Below are 20,007 nucleotides of genomic sequence, written 5' to 3' on the forward strand. Positions count from 1 at the left end.
TTGGGTGGGGGTCTGGTCGAATCCTAACAACCCCGTGAAATCGCGACGAATAACTTCTTGGTTACCGTAGTCATATTTTAAGTGTAACTTTGTTTTCTTTATTTTCACATTCTGCTAATTAAGAAACCATTTGAGTAATAAATACAGGTAATTGAATGGACTGAAGCTACATGTATAATCAAAAAGAAATCGACATCTCTTTTGAAAATATGTAATTATTACTACTGACAATTAACAATAAAAGTCATATTGTCCACGAGCACAAGACTACAACAAGGTAATAGTTTGTTGTTAAAGGGGCGTCTATGTTCTGTCAGTCGATTTCCTTTCATGTCACGTGTCAGTTCTCATTGTGGAACCTTGATTGACAGTATGCATCTACCAGACTCTATGGTGCCGAAATGAAAACGTCAGCAAGGTATTATCGGACTGATACGTGTCAATGTACATGTATTCAGCAAAGTTCCATAAACTTGTTGACGGTGAATTCTGACTTTGTGTGATTACATATCAGGAGACAAAAGCTTTTAATTTATTTGTGATTTAAACCAGAATTATTTATCAGTATGTGAATTACTATTTAGATGGATAAATCTACGCCCCCGGTAAGACTAGCATATATTGGTGTCATGTTATAATTTTTCAGTAATTTGATTGAATTTGTAATGGTCCATCGATGCAAGTCTTACAAATGTCGAACATATTAATGAAGTAATAATGTATCGGTATAAGCATATTTCTGTTTAAAAGATGACAATACCCGGGTTTAAATAACAGAATTACCCTGTGATATAACCCTATATACGGTCCATGATATAACAGATCAAAGAAACGCGAACGCCAATCTTCACACGTAGCTACCAACACATTAAGTGATCTATAATAACAATGTATAGCTCTACATGTACTTCATCCTAAAATAAACGATCAGAGGCATGGTTTAATTAAAACACCGAGTCACACCGTGTTTCCAACACCGAGGCAGTGCTATCGTGTCACTCGATATTCGCTCGGTGTTCACTCGGTAAATCACAGAATTCCACGATAAAAAACACGGTAATATCGTGTCCCGTCAAACCATCGTGACGGCCGTACTGTAGTTTTACAGTTTATAACAAGAAGTCTCTGTTCCATGTTGTTTCTAGTAGTTTCACTGATTATAACAACCCGTCCATGTTACTTCACTGATTATAACAACCCGTCCATGTTACTTCACAGTTTATAACAAACAGTATCTGTCCATGTTGCTTCAAAGATCCTAACAACCAGTATCAGATCACCACACTGTTCATAGCTTATCTAAACATGCATTTGTATGAATTGTTATCATATCAGCTGGGAACATCTCAGTACAGACAGGACATGATATAAACACATCTGAATCATCTTGTATTAACACAGAACTATTGTCATGTCTTGATACATTGTTGTTCGACCATGATGGACTGATACGCGACACAGAGGTATTACCGTTCAAATCAATCACAGGGGTATAACCGTTCGAATTAATCACAGGGGTATAACCGTTCGAATTAATCACAGGGGAGTTATTGTTCACTAATGAATCACTACTTATATGAGATATAGAAGCACTCATGTTAGAACTGGAAGCTACATCAACTGAATTATTGGTCCTTGTGGATTTTTTGGTACCCTTAGCTCGAGATTTCTTGGAGACTGCACTCTCAAAAGCAAATGTTGGCAATGGTGGAATTTCAATCTCTGACAGACGAGCTTTAGCTGAACACTGGATAAAGTGATGATCCAGCAAGTAATCTTTGATCTTAGCTGAAATATAAAAGTTTTTACCAATATCGATTACAGCTGTTGACACCTAATTTTTACCAAGGGTTCTATTTTTTTTTTCATTTTGGATAAACCAGTATTTAGTGGAATAAACATACAGAGATAATCAACAAGTAAAAATAGCAAGAACTTACAGATCTCAGATTTGAGCCTATAAAATGACTGCATTCTACAAATATTCTAGTTTCAGTTTGCGTAAATAAGGCCCCTTTCAGAAATGAAATGGGGTTTAACATCCCACTCTGAATGGGCTAATGAAGATGGGCATATGCCATACAGTGTGCTATGAGGGAAATTTGGCCCAGACAGCAGCGCTATAGCCTACTTATATCGAATTTCCAACTGTCAAGGGATCTTTAACATGCACGCCAATGTGTACTTAGTTTTTCATCCAATCCAAACAACTATATGTTGTCCTTTGCCAGGCCCTCGGTCCTGCACCACTGACAAGGAGGAAACACGCTGTAAAATCCTGATAACTTTCCCGGCCAACGCAGGGATCTAACAGGGGACCTCCATGTTAGCGAGCCATCATCTTACCCACCATGCCATCGTGGCTCCCGGTCCCTTTCAGAGAAATAATGATGTATAGTAAGATTATGATATCCCAAGCATTATCCTTATCAAATAAAGTAACTATCTGGAACATTGTGATTCATGCATGTAGACTACACAAATCTGAAATATTGGCAATACAAGACCAGGGCATCATTTCTGTAAAACATGCAGGAGTCACAAAAAGCTCTTGTGCTTAAATTTCCGGGAGCACATAAAAACGCACCCGCGTTTACCATCATTTAGTCAATATTTCTATTGATTGTATCCAAATTCTAGCACACGAATACGCTCATTGAACATGCCATTGGTTGTCAAGTAGTCGATTTACCGGTCTTATGCTTACAACAGAAAACACTACCTTGGACGTTCGCGTAAATCTCTGGCTCAATGCCAAAGGCGGGAAAGGAATGTATATATATCGTGATTATCCAGACGCTTTCTATATGACCACGACAGAAATTCATAACGTTATATTTATTCAAATTTCACAATCAAAAACTCTTACAAAACTAACGCATTTAATTTAAAAACGATCAATCGTTTATTACTAATGTAATACTATCAGTCGATCACTAATAAATAATAATCTATCGTGAATGCAAACGTCATGGAGAGACTTGACAACCGAGATAATAATCTTCAACCCAAATGTCTTGATACCATAACAAAACTACTCTTCACGATTTTCAAGCTCGACTTTCTTGATAAAACTGTTGAAATTGTCTGAATTTTTAGCAGGAGCTATAACCTGTGCTTGTGTTTTCAAGATTACAGGCGCAGACGGGCGCGAGCGCGCAAACGCCCGTCAAAAATGATGCCCTGCAAGACCAACACAAGGACACCACAAACATAAGAGGGAGTCAGTAGGTAACTCTAAAATCAAGAATACAAGACCAACACAAGGACACCACAAACATAAGAGTGAGTCAGTAGGTAACTCTTAAAGCATGAATAATTGATTTCAAGGTAGTCACAACAGTGCCTACATATACTATATGAGTACCGGTATATAAATTTGATATCATACCGTTACAAACTGAACAAGTTGCCATATTTTGTTCTGATTCATCCGTAGATGTAGATAAACCTGCGGAAACCGATGGAGATGTCCTGAAATATATGCAAAATATGTTAAAAGTCTAAAATCTAAAATTCACAAACATTTAACATACAAATATCAATTCAGAAAGAGACACATAATGAATAAAATTCGTAGCTTTCAAATTTTTTAGTTGTTGGCTGTTGATGAGATTGGAAAAGGGGAAATAATTTCAACTCCAAATAAGGTCATTTGGGGACTAACATGAGCTCATTAGGAATTATGATCAATGTCGATTCCAATTTACCAATTTGCAACTTGGGACTTACGTGTCCTATATTCTAGTCCATTAATTTGCATTCACACATGGCATGCATATAAAAGAACCCTTGAAAGTTGGAATTCGATACAAGAGTAGCCCATAGCGCCGCTGTACGGGCAAAATTTCTCTCAAAGCAGACTGTATGGCATATACCTGTCTTCTTTACCCCAGTTGAGAGAGAGACAGAGGGTTTAATATCAACTCAACACAAACCAGGTCATTTCGGTACTAACAAATGGCTCAATTTTATTTCAATAATTCGCTAGTGGGTGGGCATCTTTATCACTGGGGGGAACCAGAAGATGCAGAGAAAACCCACGAGGTTCGATAGGCGACCCTACCTACTCATTATCATGTACGAGCGGGGAATCGAAACCACGCCACTTGAATTAATGACTGACCTTATGATCATTTGCGTTAACCATTTGGCTACCCAATCTCCCCTACGATTTCAGGTCGCAATACACAGCCCTATTCTCACAGGGCTCCTTGGCAAGTAAAGAAAACCTGAGCAACTTATTTACCTTGGACTAGATGAAGAACATGAACCAAGTTGATAACCAATACCAGCACTCAACCAGATACCATCTGTTAATATACAGTCATTATCCATCAAACTTTCTTTACTAGGTGTCTTGGTTTGACCACGCCCCCTTCCTCGACCACGCCCTCTCCCTCGTTTACTACTTATAGGAATAATTGTGACATCATCTTCAATCAAACAAATATCACCAGAATCTTTTCGTTTACGTTTATTATTCACTGATTTATTTGCAGCACTTTTTGGTTGTGTTGTCGGTGCTGGTGAGCTCAACTCGTGACAAATTCCCATATACCATAACGTTCTGGGCTTTGTAGCATTGGGTGGTAATTCTCCTGATGAAGGTTTATAGGAAGATAACTTTGATTTATAATCGATATTGCTATTTTTAGAATTTTGGGCGGCTAAATCACTATCACTATCAGTAGTAGACAAATCAAATATATTTTTATCGCTAGTCTGTGCAGAGGTAGATGATTTCACACGATTTTGTAAAGTTTCACTGAATTCGTACTTCTTCTTAATAGACGATAAGTTGGTATCTTCTGACTTTTTCATTTGTTCTTTAATTGAAATACTCTTTGTGGTTTTAGGTGTCGTGGAATTCATGTTGGCACCATTTGAAGTCACATTTTGATTTACTAACAAACAATCATTGTCTTTACGAATGCAATTATCTTTTTTTCCCGCACGATTGGACGTTAATTTTTTAGCAGAATTCAGAAGTGTTTGATTCTTTGATAAAATTTCATCTAATGTGCTCTCGGCTGAATCTGTTTGTTTCTCCTGTGATGAGGCTGGTGAACACGAGTCATGTTTTCGTGACACGTCTAAAGGACTTGTGGTAACTGGAACAGATCTAATATCACCATCAAGCAGTTCCACTAAATATGACTGACAATAATTCATAAAGATTTTTTTCTCTTCACTGGTCAGTTTTCTTTTCTTTATTTTCTCAAGTTTATGTCTCAAATCTGAAGTAAAAAGAAATATTTTAGGGCAGATTATCATAATTATGAATTAAAATAGGAATGAAATGGGGTCAGCGTCCTTTTTTTCTGTACCAACTGGGCTAATGAAGATAGGTATATACCATGCACTGTGTTATACCAATCCTTGGTAGGAAGGAGGGAGGGAAATTAGGTTTAATGTCCACTCGACACAAACTAGGTCATTTTGGGACTAACACATGATTCAATTTTATTTCAATAATTCGCTTGCACATATGGGTCTTTAGCAGTGGGAAGAAATCGAAAAACCCACTACGTTGGACAGGCGACCCTACTCCTTGTCACGTACAACCAGGGAATCAAAATCTTACCCGGAGAAAACCCACGAGGTTGGACGGACGACCCTACTCCTTGTCGCTCAGGAGATTTGGCAATGCTGATCACTACATTCTTGCAAATTTGTAGCCCTGGTTTTTATAAATAGCTCAAGTCTCTTATATGTTCCACTTACAGTTACTTTTTATACTAACCTGCTACAGTGACCAAATCTAAATCCATGGGTGATAATTTCTGATCAAACAAAAAATTCACTATTTCCTCTTCAATCTAAGGTAAAAATCAATATCAGATTTTTAACAATGTATTTTGAAGGGTTGAGAATGAAATCATTGAAGGATATGATATATTTAAGTTGCACGGATTTGAATTCCTTGCCAAATACAATACGGTGAATGAAGAATCTCTAAAACAAATTTCAATCCAAAAGTGGAGAGAGAGACACACACACAACTCCACTTGACACAAACTAGGTCATTTCGGGACTAACACATGGTTCCATTTTATTTCAATAATTCGCTTGCATGTAGGGGTCTTTAGCAGTGGGAGGAAACCGGAGGACCTGGAGAAAACCCAGAAGGTTGGACAGGCGACCCTACTCCTTGTTACGTACATCTGTGGAATCGAAACCACACCAGGTGACTCAATGACATACCCTTTAATACAGTGCACACGTACTAACCATTCGGCCATCCAACCCCCAATCTAAAAGTGAATTAAGCTAGGAAAAATATTGTGAGTAAAATGCACAAACTGGATTTGCGACTTTAAGAACTGATGTTCTAAAAACAAAATGGCATTGCCATGATCTTACCGCAGGTGATGTCTTTTGTTCCATGTGTTCAGAGAAAAGATCACGTCTTGCTGTGGTGTTGTTTGTTTCTTTGGCTCTATTAGCAGGACTAAACTTATTATCTGTATTTTCGGTGGCGGCTAGAACAAGTTTAGCTGTTCTTGACAAAGCTACACCAACTCCTGATTCGCTACTAGAAGATATCTTCATTAGCTTTTCCTTTAATGGATCTTCTGGAGAATCTCTTCAAAAGAAAAACACAAGTATAATCATTGAAAATGTTAAAGTAAATTTGCTTTTTTCTATAGAGTTCTCTATTTTCACTCTATTAATAGGGTGACCCACCATAAATAAATATCTCCATATATCTCGACAATTACGCCACAATATTTATATATATGCCAAGCCTCAAATCAGTTTCACACAATTATAGTCATTAAATAAACGATCATGTTGTACTTAATAAGCTATGACCATTAATCATGTATAAATAATAGACTGAAAACTGGTTCCAAGAGTCGTACATAACATCCAGACACTTTTGAGTAAAAGATAGGTTACGTGCCCTTGTTTTGAAATTAGTCTCGCTTAACCAGTCTATCGACCATTCTATGTCTGATTGACAGGTCGGGATAATCAAGACTACTTTTTTACGAAACATAACAGAAAGCTAGAATAAGAAATTGAATTTAGAAATAAGCACGTTAGGTAGCTCAACAATTGTTTTAAGAAGCTTGTAAAAGTAAAATGAAACTACTGCTAGTATCATGTTCCTGTCTAACCCGAGTGATTCAGAGATATTATTTGTACTAAACCAAAAAATGCCGCTCTTAACGGTACAGTTAATGATAAAGTGATTTAAAAAATGAAACAAACGTAATTTCTAAATCTGCTGTAATAACCAAGAAGCTTAATTTTACTGCTATTCAAAATCGTCAACAATAAATCTTTTACGGCTGTAATAGTTGATAGATTTGTAGAGAATTGCACGTGCCATGGCTATTTATAGTATCATACTGTCAGAAAGTTGGTCTCGGCACGGCGAATGTGCACGCTTCAGTGGTAGTCTCGAACTATCAGCGGTGGACTGTATTTCTGTGAGTACATGGGTCACCCTACTATTAACAAAAATTGCAATACATGTTGTATGTGAGAGAAATCTACATTTATTTTGACCAATTCTGTTTTGAAATGAAATGAAATGGGGTTTAACATAGTTCTTTCCTAAACCAAATTCCCATTCTACCACCAAGACGCTGCACCACTGACAAAGGGGAAAGCGTGCTGGAAAATCCTGATATCCTTTCTTAGCCAACATTGGAATCGAGCCCGAGTCCTCTTCAGTTAGTGATCCAGAGAGAGAAATAGGATTTGGCATCCACTTAACACAAACTAGGTCACATCTGGACTATACATATGGTTCAATTTATTTCAATAATTCGCTTGCACGTAGGCACTTGCATGTAGGGGGTCTTAGTGGGAGGAAATCAAGCGGGAAATCACTACCACACCAACGGACTCAATTGACAGAAAAGAAATGAAATGAAATGGGGTTTAACGTCCTACTGTTCTGCTCCTAAACTGGGCTAATGAGGACAGGCATACGCCATACAGTGTGTTATGAGGGAAATTTTTCCCGGCAGCGGCGCTACGGTCTACTCTTATGTCGAATTCCAACTGCCAAGGGATCTTTTACGTGCACGCCAATCTGTACACAGGACCTCGGTTTTTCATCCCATCCAAACGACTAGACAGCTGTCCTTGTCAGCCCCTACGTCCTGCATCACTGACAAGGGGAAACCACGCTGGAAAATCTGGATGAACTTTCTCGGCCAATGCAGGGATCGAACACCCGACCTCCAGGCTAGCGAACCAGCGTCTTACCCACTTAGCCACGTGATCCCCCTCACATGACAGACCTTGTGATCCAACCATTCGGCCACCCAACCCCCCAAGCCATTGTTATGCTCACTGAGCCACCATGACTCCCAGTAGTGTTTTGAAAACATGAAATCTACAAATGAAGCCTAAAAATGAGTTACACCTCCAGATGAATCAAGACCTCCAGATGAATGAGCTTCAAAGTTAAAAATCTTAAATACGATTTTGATTTTAAAGAATATCTACAGATATATCATACCTATCTAGCTGTGATCCAAAGAAATGTTTCTGTATCATTTTCACTCGTTTATTTTCTGATACAGTCGAAAATTCAATCTTTTTCCTGCTGTTCACATTTACAGCTACTGGATTTTTAGAGGAAGACTGAACTTTAATAAATGCCAATCCAAACTGAACATCTTTACGGTACGGTTGTCGAAGTATTACTTTGATCCGATCCCATTTTTCAGAGACAACATTATCAACAAAATCAGCTGGAAAAAAATCAAGAAATAGTCTCTAACATTTCAGGCATAATATATTCACAGAGAGAGAGAGGGAGACATGGGGTTTAACGTCCACGTGACACAAACTAGGTCATTTCGATACTAACATATAGCTCTATTTTATTTCAATAATTCGCTTGCACATAGGGGTCTTTAGCAGTGGGAGGACCCGGAGAAAACCCACGAGATTGGACAGACGGCCCTACTCTCTGTCACGTACAACCGGGGAATCGAAACCACGCCAGTTGATTCAATGACAGACCATACGATACAGTGCACACGTTCTAACCATTCGGCAATCCACATATATTTAGGGTTATCAGGGTGTGATTCCAGAAGCATGACATGAGAGACCATCAGAGGGGTGAAACTCTTTCTGAAAACCAGCTGCTACCACTTGCCACCAAAGTTATCTGTTAGGATAAACCAAATTTGTAGTTATGTTGAGGACTTGATTAATAAATATACACTTGAGTCCTGTGAACATTTTTATAGTTTAAAATTTCAAAACTAATAAATGTGGAAGTAAAAGCCGTTTAAGACATGCATAGAAGTAAATTTTGTTTTTTAAATTATTATTTTCTCTTCTAACAAACAAGAAGCAAAGTTATAATTTGTATTGTCTTAGGGGATTTTGCCTCATAACAAAATGTTGTCTTCACAATATTGTATAGTGTTTCCTGCAATGTCCATTAATTCAAACCGACTACACACCTTTCGCAAACATTCTTGCTTTTGTTGAATTTTTGCCTGTTTTACTGTCTAATGGTGTCATTAAACTAGCTGTTGGGGTGAGGGTACGATAAGCAGTATCTTGTGGCCAATCAGATCGTCCAACCTGTATCTCTATATTACCACACCAAATAGAACCTGAAAAAAAAACCAACCCATATCTTCATGTTTAGTCTTCATTATTTTTGTGCAAGATTCTCCATATCCAACAAAAAAGGCTTATGAACAAAGCCTAGTCAACATAACTAAAAAAAAGATGTTGATAAAAATATGGTGACAAATAAGGGAGAAAACCAATAAAACAGCAGCACTTGAAAACCTTCGAACTGGGCTGGCGAATTTACTCCTTGGGATCGAAACAATGCCACCTGACTCAATGAATGAGCTCATGATCTAAAGTGCACATGTTAGACCACTCAAACCCGGGAAATTAGGTCAACAAAACTGACATTCCTTTCAGACATTGAATATACCAGCCGGTATTGTAATTTGCAAGGGATTCAAAATCCCCCAATTGACGATCAGCAACTTTCAAGTTTTATCTATACTGTATTATGTATATCAAAACTACCTTCTGAGAATAACATCCGTGGACTGTGGTCAATGCCCATTTTGGAAATTTCTTCAATTAGGCCTATTAAATGATTGAAATTATCAAAAGATTCTAAATTTCAAATTAAACTTAAAGTTACCAATATCAATATTAGATAAATAACAAAAATCTTCCAGCTGTAGAATGGCCTCAATTTGTCCTGATCTTTCTTTTCGATGTGACAACCATTTTTTACATTCATTAACATTAAGTAAATTTTGAACCCTGTGAACATCATCCTGAAAGCAAAATAACAAATGTTTGTGAAGTACTGTAGTAAAGACATGGGACATACACGGGAAGATACAAAAATAAAATGTACACAAAATGTGATAAAAGTAAGATTGTCTTATTTGTACTACGTAGCCCAAGATGAGAGAGAAAATGTTGTTGGTATGCAGTGTCTTGAATTTTTGTACAACTGGAATAGATTAGACAAAGCAGGCCTGTGAAAATAGTAAAATTGCTCCGAAAATATCAATAGTTCAGATTTTCATATGCTTGTGTAAAAGCATTACGTACAACTATACATGACATGGCCAAGGGTTTAACTGAATGCTGTGAATCAATATTGGTAATGTGATTTAAAACCATCATTTTTGACATATGTATATAATAAAATTTATTCTTTTCCCACTGTAGAGGCACTGCCACTAGACTATAATGTTGACAAAGTAAATCGAATCGGTACAATAACAAATGGCTGCATTTCTATCATTTCGAGAGATGGATCACATCTTTTGAACATTTTAATTGATCCATATGTTCATTACAATAGGATCAGAGGTAGGCAACCCAGGCTGTTGTCCTCTACATGAGAGGTCCATAGCTCTGACCTAATTCATTGAAATAGGGAATATTGAAATTAAAATAATGAATGTAAACAAACCGGGAATACATTTCATTAAAGAAAATTCAGACAAGCAGTGATACTGCGACCTTATTTTTTGATTAAAAATGATGAAATGGCATGTATGTGAATAGAATCAGAAGTTGACAAGGCTATATTTCGAATAAATACTGTGTTATTACTTGAGAACTGAAAGATACGACAAATTTGAGTAGAACAGGCGCCATCTTGAAATGTGGCGGGATTGTAACAACTTCCAAATATAGAACTTCAGGTAAAGCAAACGAAACGAATTTGTTTCTGGAAATATTGTAATGAAGCACTGCGTCAGAATATGTGACGTAACATTTCAGTTATATTTTTAAGTAATATTTTTAATCATAGGAATCACCTCAAATATTTATTTTTGTTCAATATTACATGTACTACGGAAAGTGATTTCTTTAATTATCCATTATCAAATATTAATTCACCGCCATGGAGAATTCGTCGTCTGCTAGAAAACAAAATGGAAAGTAAAACAAAAAGATTGTTGCTCTTCAACATTTAGAGATTATATCAAGGGAAGGTTTATGCAAAACCTATCGTAGTTTCAATTGCAGTCTGTGATATATCTGGTAAACCAAAATTCAATGTCAATGCCTGATACCACCGTGACAAAGTTCGATCCTAATTAAAACTTTTAATATTATAAAGGCTCAATACCACTAGGCCTATTGTTGTAATTGAATAATATGCCCCAATATTTATTCTGGTCAACAAATTGTACAAATTTACAATATTCCAATTAATTGATGATACAAATTTTATCTTAACACACCTAATTTAAAAAATTGGAAAAATTCAACTAAATGATTTGAAAAGCCTAACGTAAACCTTTTCAACTGTGACTTGGATTTTAAAATATTTTCGAACCCTCTGGACAAGTAAAAAAATAGGATTTAATGGATAATTTACACAACAGGTAGGACAATTAAACATCTAATACTTAGAATAAGGCTATGATTTATTTTCTGGAGCTGTCAAGCCAGCAAGAGTGTTATTGTCCCTTTAAGTAGGCCTAGTAGTAATAAGATATAAGCCTTCCGACCTACTAAACCTACTCAGTCTAGCAGGCAGGTAGATCTACTCACTGAGTCTAGCTTTATTTAGCAGGGGAAGGTCAAAAAGTTTAGGCCCAGTTTTTTTGGGTTTTTTTTTTGAATAATAGTGCATTTCTAACAGTGTAGAGTTTTCGCCAATTTTGGAATTATAGTATTATTATAGTTATAGCTGATACGGCGATAGCCTATGCGTAGGTCCAAAACAGTTATCACTCAGCCTTCTTGAGTTCTGGATGTAAATTTCTAAATCACATACTGTGTGTTACCCCGAGAATAAGTAACTGACAGTCTGTATTTTTCTTTGTGACTATAAATGAGATCTAGCTGTTTCTCATGAGCATAATGATGGGACAAATGCATTTCACTTAAAATGCAGTCAATTCCCTCTGTAATGCGAAATGTGATGGGGTCTCACACAGGTCAGAAGCCCCAGATTAATCTGAAAGTGTGCGTGTGCGAGAACTCTATTTCAACCAAAGTATATGAGCCTAGATAAATCATGTCTTAGATGTTGATCTATGATGATGATAGATTTTAACCTTTTTTGACTAAACTAAGGTTTTCATTGCCATTTGCACATCTTCAGTTTTTTCTTTCTTTTTTAGTTTTCAGAGATGTATAAATCCAGCCAATCTAAATACAGACCAACATTTCAAGCTCCAAGAGTTTTGAAGAATCCTTTTGATAAAGAAAATGATGCCAACAACTTATCACAACTGTTGAATGAATCACAGCAGATGCCACAAGTTCTTGAAAACAAATCATGCAATCTCTTTTCAGTTCCTGAAGCTCCATCATATTTTGAAGGCGACATAACAAACAATAAAAACATTACTTTATCACAAATTTTACCATCATCCAAACCCAAACCAGTTAGAAAATTGAGTGTTCCGATGTTAAAGAAACAAAATGATGATGACCATGAATTATTACAAAGCACACAGAGAGATCTGACATTATCTCAGTTACTAGGATCTCCGCCGAGAAAAACATTAGGGTCTTTGCAATCTTCTTCAGTGCAAGAAAAATTAAAAAATCCTTTTCTTGAGTCTCAGGATGATGCATTTAGAACTCCCCAAATTACAAGGAAAAAAGTATTCAAACCTCCATTGGATGGAAAGCATGAAGAAAAATATTCGGAAAATTCTTTCTTCCCATCGAGGAAACTGATTTTCTCCCCATCAAAGAGGAAGAAATCATCAGATCCATATTATTTTGATGACGAAAATAAAGAATTATTTTCACAATCCACAACAAAATGTAAACCGAATCATAACATACATAGAGCATTTGCATCACAAGATGTGAACAAAAACAATTCCTTGACAAATAGAACAAATTTATTTCAAAATGATACAAACAATATTGTACCAGAGGCACCTACAGCTAATAATCTTTTTTCTGATGAATCAAATTTTTGTGATCTTTCTGTGTCTCAGACCCAACCAAAATATACCGATGGTCGAAATAATGAAAACTTTCGAAATGGTAATCATCTCTTTCTATGTGTTTTGTTTTGTTTGTTAACTTGTGAAGTTAGGCACAGGGTTGTCTCACCTTTAATATGCTTTACAAATCAGGTCAATTGTTTTGAAAATCCATAATATTCTGTTCATCAACCTATAACTCTTACAAAGGTTGCGATATAAAGGTGTGTTTGATTGAAGCATTATAGCGATTCCCCGATATACTGAAGGGCTTCACCATAACATATTTAGTCTGCGATATCATATATGGTGGAAGTGGACGTTAAGCCTTAAAGATGGGTTCCCAGAAAAGTATTTACTGGTTGGTTATTTCCAATAAAAGTATGGCAATTTTGGTATATATTGAAAGTAGAGATATCTAATCTTACTAGAAAAATACTTGATTCCCCGAAAAACACTCATGGAGCGTATACAGGACAAAAATGTAAGGGTTCCCCTAATGGACAGCCCGACGATTAGGAATTTCTGCATGCGTGATGTCAAAGATCACACGCGAACATTGAGCGCTTGATGTTAGACGTACAACACTTACTGAGATAAAAATGACGGGAAAAGACGCGGGTAGGGGATAATCCTAGAATTTAATTAGGATTCGATATTTGTAATAAATAGTAAGCGATTCAAGACAACATCGTCTTATGTATGCAATGAATTCTCCTCTGACTTACGAGAGAGGTAAGTCACGTGACATAAACATGACCTGGTTTGATCAAATTTTTATAGCAGGGCATTTCTTGTTTCTTGGCATTTACAATGTTTGAGAAGGATTTGAAGCAAAATTATGACAAATTAATTAGTTTGAATATGTTTTTAGTCCATATATACCATTAAATCACCCAGTTTGTACGTGGGAATGTATCTTTAAACATACATTATGCAAGAGCTAAATCTGCCTATTACAGGTCTTTTTTTAGCAGGGCATTTCTTGTTTCTTGGCATTTACAATGTTTGAGAAGGATTTGAAGCAAAATTATGACAAATTAATTAGTTTGAATATGTTTTAGTCCATATATACCATTAAATCACCCAGTTTGTACGTGGGAATGTATCTTTAAACATACATGATGCAAGAGCTAAATCTGCCTATTACAGATCTTTTTTTAGGCCTGAAATTTTTTCTGAATTATTAATTAGACATTAATTAACTTATCCAGGCCATAATCAACTCTCGAGACTTAGCTTCTAACAACCAGTCCTGTGGTTGAAATTATTGCACATGCCTCGTCAAACCTTCAAAGGCTAATATCTTCGCTCGCAATATAGTAATTTGAATGAAATTTTCAAATTATCCATTTTACATTATCTATTTTCGAACTATTATAACAATTATAATGTATCTTTAAGGAAGGAAGGAAGGAACAATTCACCATAACAACACTGTTAAAAATCATGTTGATCTTGGCCGCCTTAACCTGAAACAAACTTGATCAATTTGAATTAAGGAGGAATCCTATTGAAGTTCAGGATTATCTGATTTCAAATCATGTAATCCCTCCCATTTAATTAATGAAATCTTATGAACAAGATACATGACAGGACTTTGTTGTTGGTGGGCATATGACTGGCTTTGACAAGCTCCCTTTTATGATTTCGTTTTGAATTTCAGATGTAGAAAGAAGGAATGAAGATTTGAACATGCAATCACAAATGTAGGTTTGGCATACATGATGTAGTATTAAATTTACCAAGTGAAAAATAACAAACGTCTAGTAGATGATTTGGACCCATGACAGCAAAATAAGTAGGAAGTCACAAGTTATTGTATACAATAATGATACATGAACAAAAATATCAAAATAGGCTAAAAATATCAAAAAAATTAGTTTGCCTTATTGTCAAATCTAAACACATTTTGTGTTAAATCATAAAAAATATATTTTTAGCCTATATTAACATATTTGTTCATATCATAAAAGACTTCAGATTAATTTTGCTACCACAGGTCATATTTCATTTAAACACAGGAAAATTATGATAATTTCAAACAATGAAAAAGAAAAAAAATCATATTCATATTTGGAAAGGGAAAATTAAAAAAGCAACAAAAAAATAAACCATGTGAAATTCCTAGTTTTTACAATTTGTTTCTTTGAACAAAATATGTTGGATGTTAGTTTAGTATAAAAGAAAGAATAAAATGAAACTAATTGACATCTAGTTTTAATCCGATTTCAAAAGTGGATGTGACAGTAGAGTAGTCTGAATTGAGTTATGATGATCCATGCATCACCTCACAAATTGAACTCAATGTTGCTGGTCATGGAGATTTCCAACCAGTTAGAACCCATAGCATCAACCCTCTAAGAGTATCACCTACCAGAATCAAGTTCTAACCAGCCATATTTCTGTTGCTCCACCCCCTAATTTCCAGGGTCCCCTGCTAGAGGATTGATTGACCTTTGTCTCAGACCTTCCCAAGGGTTTTCAAGGTAATGGATACCTGTGTGTGGCCCCTATTGTGAGCATTACCATCACTCCCTGTGTAGAAATTGACTAGCCAAACACTTATATTTACAGCATATTCGGTGCATTTTATTTAGATGATTTCTAAATTAAGATATTCTGTTTAAGAACTAGGAGGTGAAAAATATTTCCGTCTTTCATAATAATTTAAGATATATTTCAAATTATGATTGAGTTTTACTCCAAGGTTATGAAAAATATATTATCACAGATTGACAATGTTAATATAAGAAAATGAGTGAAAGACATAAGTTAAAATAATTTCTATGTAAAGGGAGATAATTTAGATATTTCTTCTTTCTCAGTTTTACCTCAAGAAATATGGTGTCTTAATGAGTTAATGAATTAAGTGTTTGTCACTTTGAATGAAGAAATTTTAGTCTTTTAAAGACACCTTCCTGTTAAAATAGGGAAATGATGTAAAGACTAAAATGTTTGCTGTGTCAAGGGAGATAATTCATGTATTTTTTATTGATTTGATATGGTGTATACATTTCTGAATCAGTGATGTAAAGTTATAAAACGGAGAGCTAGAATTGTAGAATTAAAAAGCATGTACCTGTTTTTAAATTGATTAATCTTAGTTTAGTGACAGCAAACTTTATTTTTTATTTAATGAGAAAAAATATTTGAAGATTACCTGTGAGCAGATTATCTGGAACAGTTAAATCTGATTCTGAGAATTGTAAAATTAGAATACATACCTGTATTGAAATTAATTTTTAGCAATTTGGTTATGGCAAATTATTATGTAACATAATGCATCAAGGGAGATGTTTAGTGAAAACATTACTTGAAGATTATCTGGGTGCTATCACATGTGAATCCCCGGTTGTATGTGACAAGGAGTAGGGTCGCCTGTCCAACCTCGTGGGTTTTCTCCGGGTCCTCCGGTTTCCTCCCACTGCTAAAGACCCCTACGCGCAAGCGAATTATTGAAATAAAATTAAACCATATGTTAGTCCCGAAATGACCTAGTTTGTGTCGAGTGGACGTTAAACCCCATTTCTCTCTCTCTCTCGCTATCACATGTGTATGGTGTATGGATGGAAATATTTCAACAGATTCTGATAATACTGTGTTTATCCTTGAAACAATTTATTTTAAATTTTCAGTTCATTGTTTGAAGAAAGTTCCCAGAGACTAGATTACAGAAGAAGATCTGGTGGATCAAAAGATGTTTCAATATGTAAAACACCTGCTGGGTATAAATATAAAAAATCTTCAGATGATTTCAATACACCTGCTCCACTCACATTACCAGGTAAGATGTGAAAAAATTGATTCTAAGAGAATAAGTGGGGTTGGTTGGTCTGTCATTCAGACAAGTGGCTTGGACTCCATCCCAAGCTTGTCACCATCTAGGTCCTCCAGTTTAATCCCACTGCTAAAGAACCCTACGCACAAGCTTATTATTGAAATAAAATTAAACCATATGTTAGTCCAGAAATAATCTAATTGTGTCGAGTGGAAGTTAAAAGCCATTTCTCTCCCTCTAACTGAAGGAATATAAATATATACTTTGTGGGGAATTGCAATGTTTGTGTCAAAAGCACATTGGACTACCACAAGTTGAAATCTGGGACTGTCTGTGAACTGAGACGAACCTTAAGTTTTTTTCAAAGCGAGTTCTCACTAGTTCATGTGATTTCGCTGGGGCTGACAAAATAAAGTATTGTTAGTTATTTGGATCAGATTAAAAACTAAGGTCTCATCTGCACATTGGTAGTGCATGTATAAAATCACTTGACAGTTGAAAATTTAGGCAGAAATGTCACTGCTGCGGTTAAAATTTTCTATTACCAATGACCGTATGTTAGTCTCATATTGGTTGAGGTATTGTATAAATGATATGTTTACACCCCAAAGACAGGGCCTCCAGGTTTTTTTTTTCATCTCGCAAATTTTCTATCAAGTAGATCTATCAAAATATGAGAATTAGTTATTCCAATATACCACATAATCTCTTTAATTATTAAATTTCAGGCAACTTACACAAGCTGAGATCAATTGAAGAAATTCGTATCCTTTATTGAAGCTTGGAAATAAGACACCTGTTACAAATATTATCTAGCACAAATGCAGTCTTTGTCTGGCACAATTCCTCTGGTGCCTATCTGGCACATCAGTCACGTTCTCACGATCCAATGAATCTGATATATTTAAATATTGAGAATTTTGCGTTTTTATCTCTGTAGCTATGGCTTTTCTCAGGGTTCTCTAGTTTGGTGTCAGCAAGCGAATTATTGAAATAGAATTGAACCATATGTTAGTCCAGAAATGACCTAGTTTGTGTGGAGTGGACATTAACCTCTCTCTCTCTCTCTCTCTCTCTCTCTCTCTCTCTCTGTGGCTCAGTTTGTTTTCAATTTAAGGGAAGACTGCATCACTACAGTACAAGGCAGTGGATGCATACTTGGTTCGGTAACACTGTTTTTGTTTATTACTTACAATGTCGGGGAGCCGTGGTGGCTCAGTGCGTAAGACGTTAGTTCATTAGCTTCAAGGTCCTGTGTTCCATCACGGTGTTGATCAAGAAAGTTCATCAGGATTTTCTGGTGTGGTTCCCTCTTTTTAGTGGTGCAGGACGGAGGGCCTGGACGGGAAAAAGGCGTCCTGTCTACACATTGGCGTGTATGTAAAAGAACTCTTGACAGTTGGAATTGGACATAAGAGTAGGCTGTAGTGCCACTGTATGGTGTATGCCCGTCTTCAATAACCCAGTCGTTGCAGAACCCATTTCATTTCATTAACAAATTGCCTTATTGGAAGACAAAGCTGATGGTAAGCATAGTTTTTATTTCATTGTTTTCTTTAATACAATATTGACATCGTGTTTTAATCCGAATTTAAAAGAGGAAGTGACAGTAGAGTAGTCTGAATTGAGTTATGATAATCCATGCATCACCTCACAAATTGAACTCAATGTTGCTGGTCATGGAGATTTCCAACCAGTTAGAACCCATAGCATCAACCCTCTAAGAGTATCACCTACCAGAATCAAGTTCTAACCAGCCATATTTCTGTTGCTCCACCCCCTAATTTCCAGGGTCCCCTGCTAAAGGATTGATTGACCTTTGTCTCAGACCTTCCCAAGGGTTTTCAAGGTAATGGATACCTGTGTGTGACCCCTATTGTGAGCATTACCATCACTCCCTGGGTAGGAACTGACTATCCAAACACTTATATTTGCAGCATATTCGGTGCATTTTATTTAGATGATTTCTAAATTAAGATATTCTGTTTAAGAACTAGGAGGTGATAAATATTTCCGTCTTTCATAATAATTTAAGATGTATTTCAAATTATGATTGAGTTTTACTCCAAGGTTATGAAATATATATTATCACAGATTGACAATGTTAATCTAAGAAAATGAGTGAAAGACATAAGTTAGAATAATTTCTATGTAAAGGGAGATAATTTAGATATTTCTTCTTTCTCAATTTTACCTCAAGAAATGTGGTGTCTTAATGAGTTATTGAATCAAGTGTTTGTCACTGTGAATGAAGAAATTTTAGTCTTTTAAAGACACCTTCTTTTTAAAACAAGGAAATGATGTAAAGACTAAAATGTTTGCTGTGTCAAGGGAGATAATTCATGTATTTTTTTATTGATTTGGGACAGTGTATACATTTTCGAATCAGTGATGTCAATTTATAAAATAGGGAGCTAGAATTGTAGAACTAGAATGCATGTACCTGTTTTTAAATTGATTAATCTTAGTTAAGTGATAGCAAACATATATATTTTATTTAGTGAGAAAATTGCTTGAAGATTATCTTCGAGCTTTCACATGTATATGATATCAGCCAGTAGCAACAAAGTGCTTTACAGATGGAAACAGTTAAATATGATTCTGAGAATAGTAAAATTAGAATACCTACCTGTATTGAAATTAATTTTTATACACCCACATTGAAATGTGGTCGTATATTGTCGTCGCCCCCATCCGATTGACTTTAAATTTATACACAGTGTTTAAGGTCATGAGAAGAAGAAGCCTGATTTGCAGCGATTTCCAATAATTACTGCCAGAGTTATGGCT

At 35.8% G+C, this 20,007-nt stretch overlaps 1 protein-coding gene and 1 long non-coding RNA gene across 2 annotated transcripts; one reads left to right on the forward strand and one right to left on the reverse strand.

Annotated features, from left to right (window-relative positions):
- Positions 1-492: 492 nt before the first annotated feature.
- Positions 493-11,140, reverse strand: LOC126824852 (uncharacterized). Its single transcript, XM_050554248.2, has 9 exons — positions 11,089-11,140; positions 10,157-10,295; positions 9,447-9,602; positions 8,486-8,720; positions 6,367-6,589; positions 5,747-5,822; positions 4,250-5,240; positions 3,392-3,474; positions 493-1,788 (listed from the first exon to the last, which is right to left on the reverse strand). The coding sequence occupies exons 1-9, from the start codon at positions 11,131-11,133 to the stop codon at positions 1,289-1,291; spliced, it is 2,448 nt and encodes an 815-aa protein (XP_050410205.1). The 5' UTR covers positions 11,134-11,140; the 3' UTR covers positions 493-1,288.
- A 2,308-nt stretch (positions 11,141-13,448) lies between these two features.
- Positions 13,449-18,053, forward strand: LOC126824859 (uncharacterized). The gene is made up of 4 exons (XR_007681655.1): positions 13,449-13,497; positions 15,103-15,145; positions 17,075-17,223; positions 17,946-18,053. It is a non-coding gene; the product is annotated as an uncharacterized LOC126824859 (long non-coding RNA).
- The last annotated feature ends 1,954 nt before the right edge of the window (positions 18,054-20,007 follow it).

The sequence above is a fragment of the Patella vulgata genome, chromosome 6 (assembly GCF_932274485.2).
Source record: "Patella vulgata chromosome 6, xgPatVulg1.2, whole genome shotgun sequence".
Classification (NCBI taxonomy): Eukaryota; Metazoa; Mollusca; class Gastropoda; family Patellidae; genus Patella; species Patella vulgata.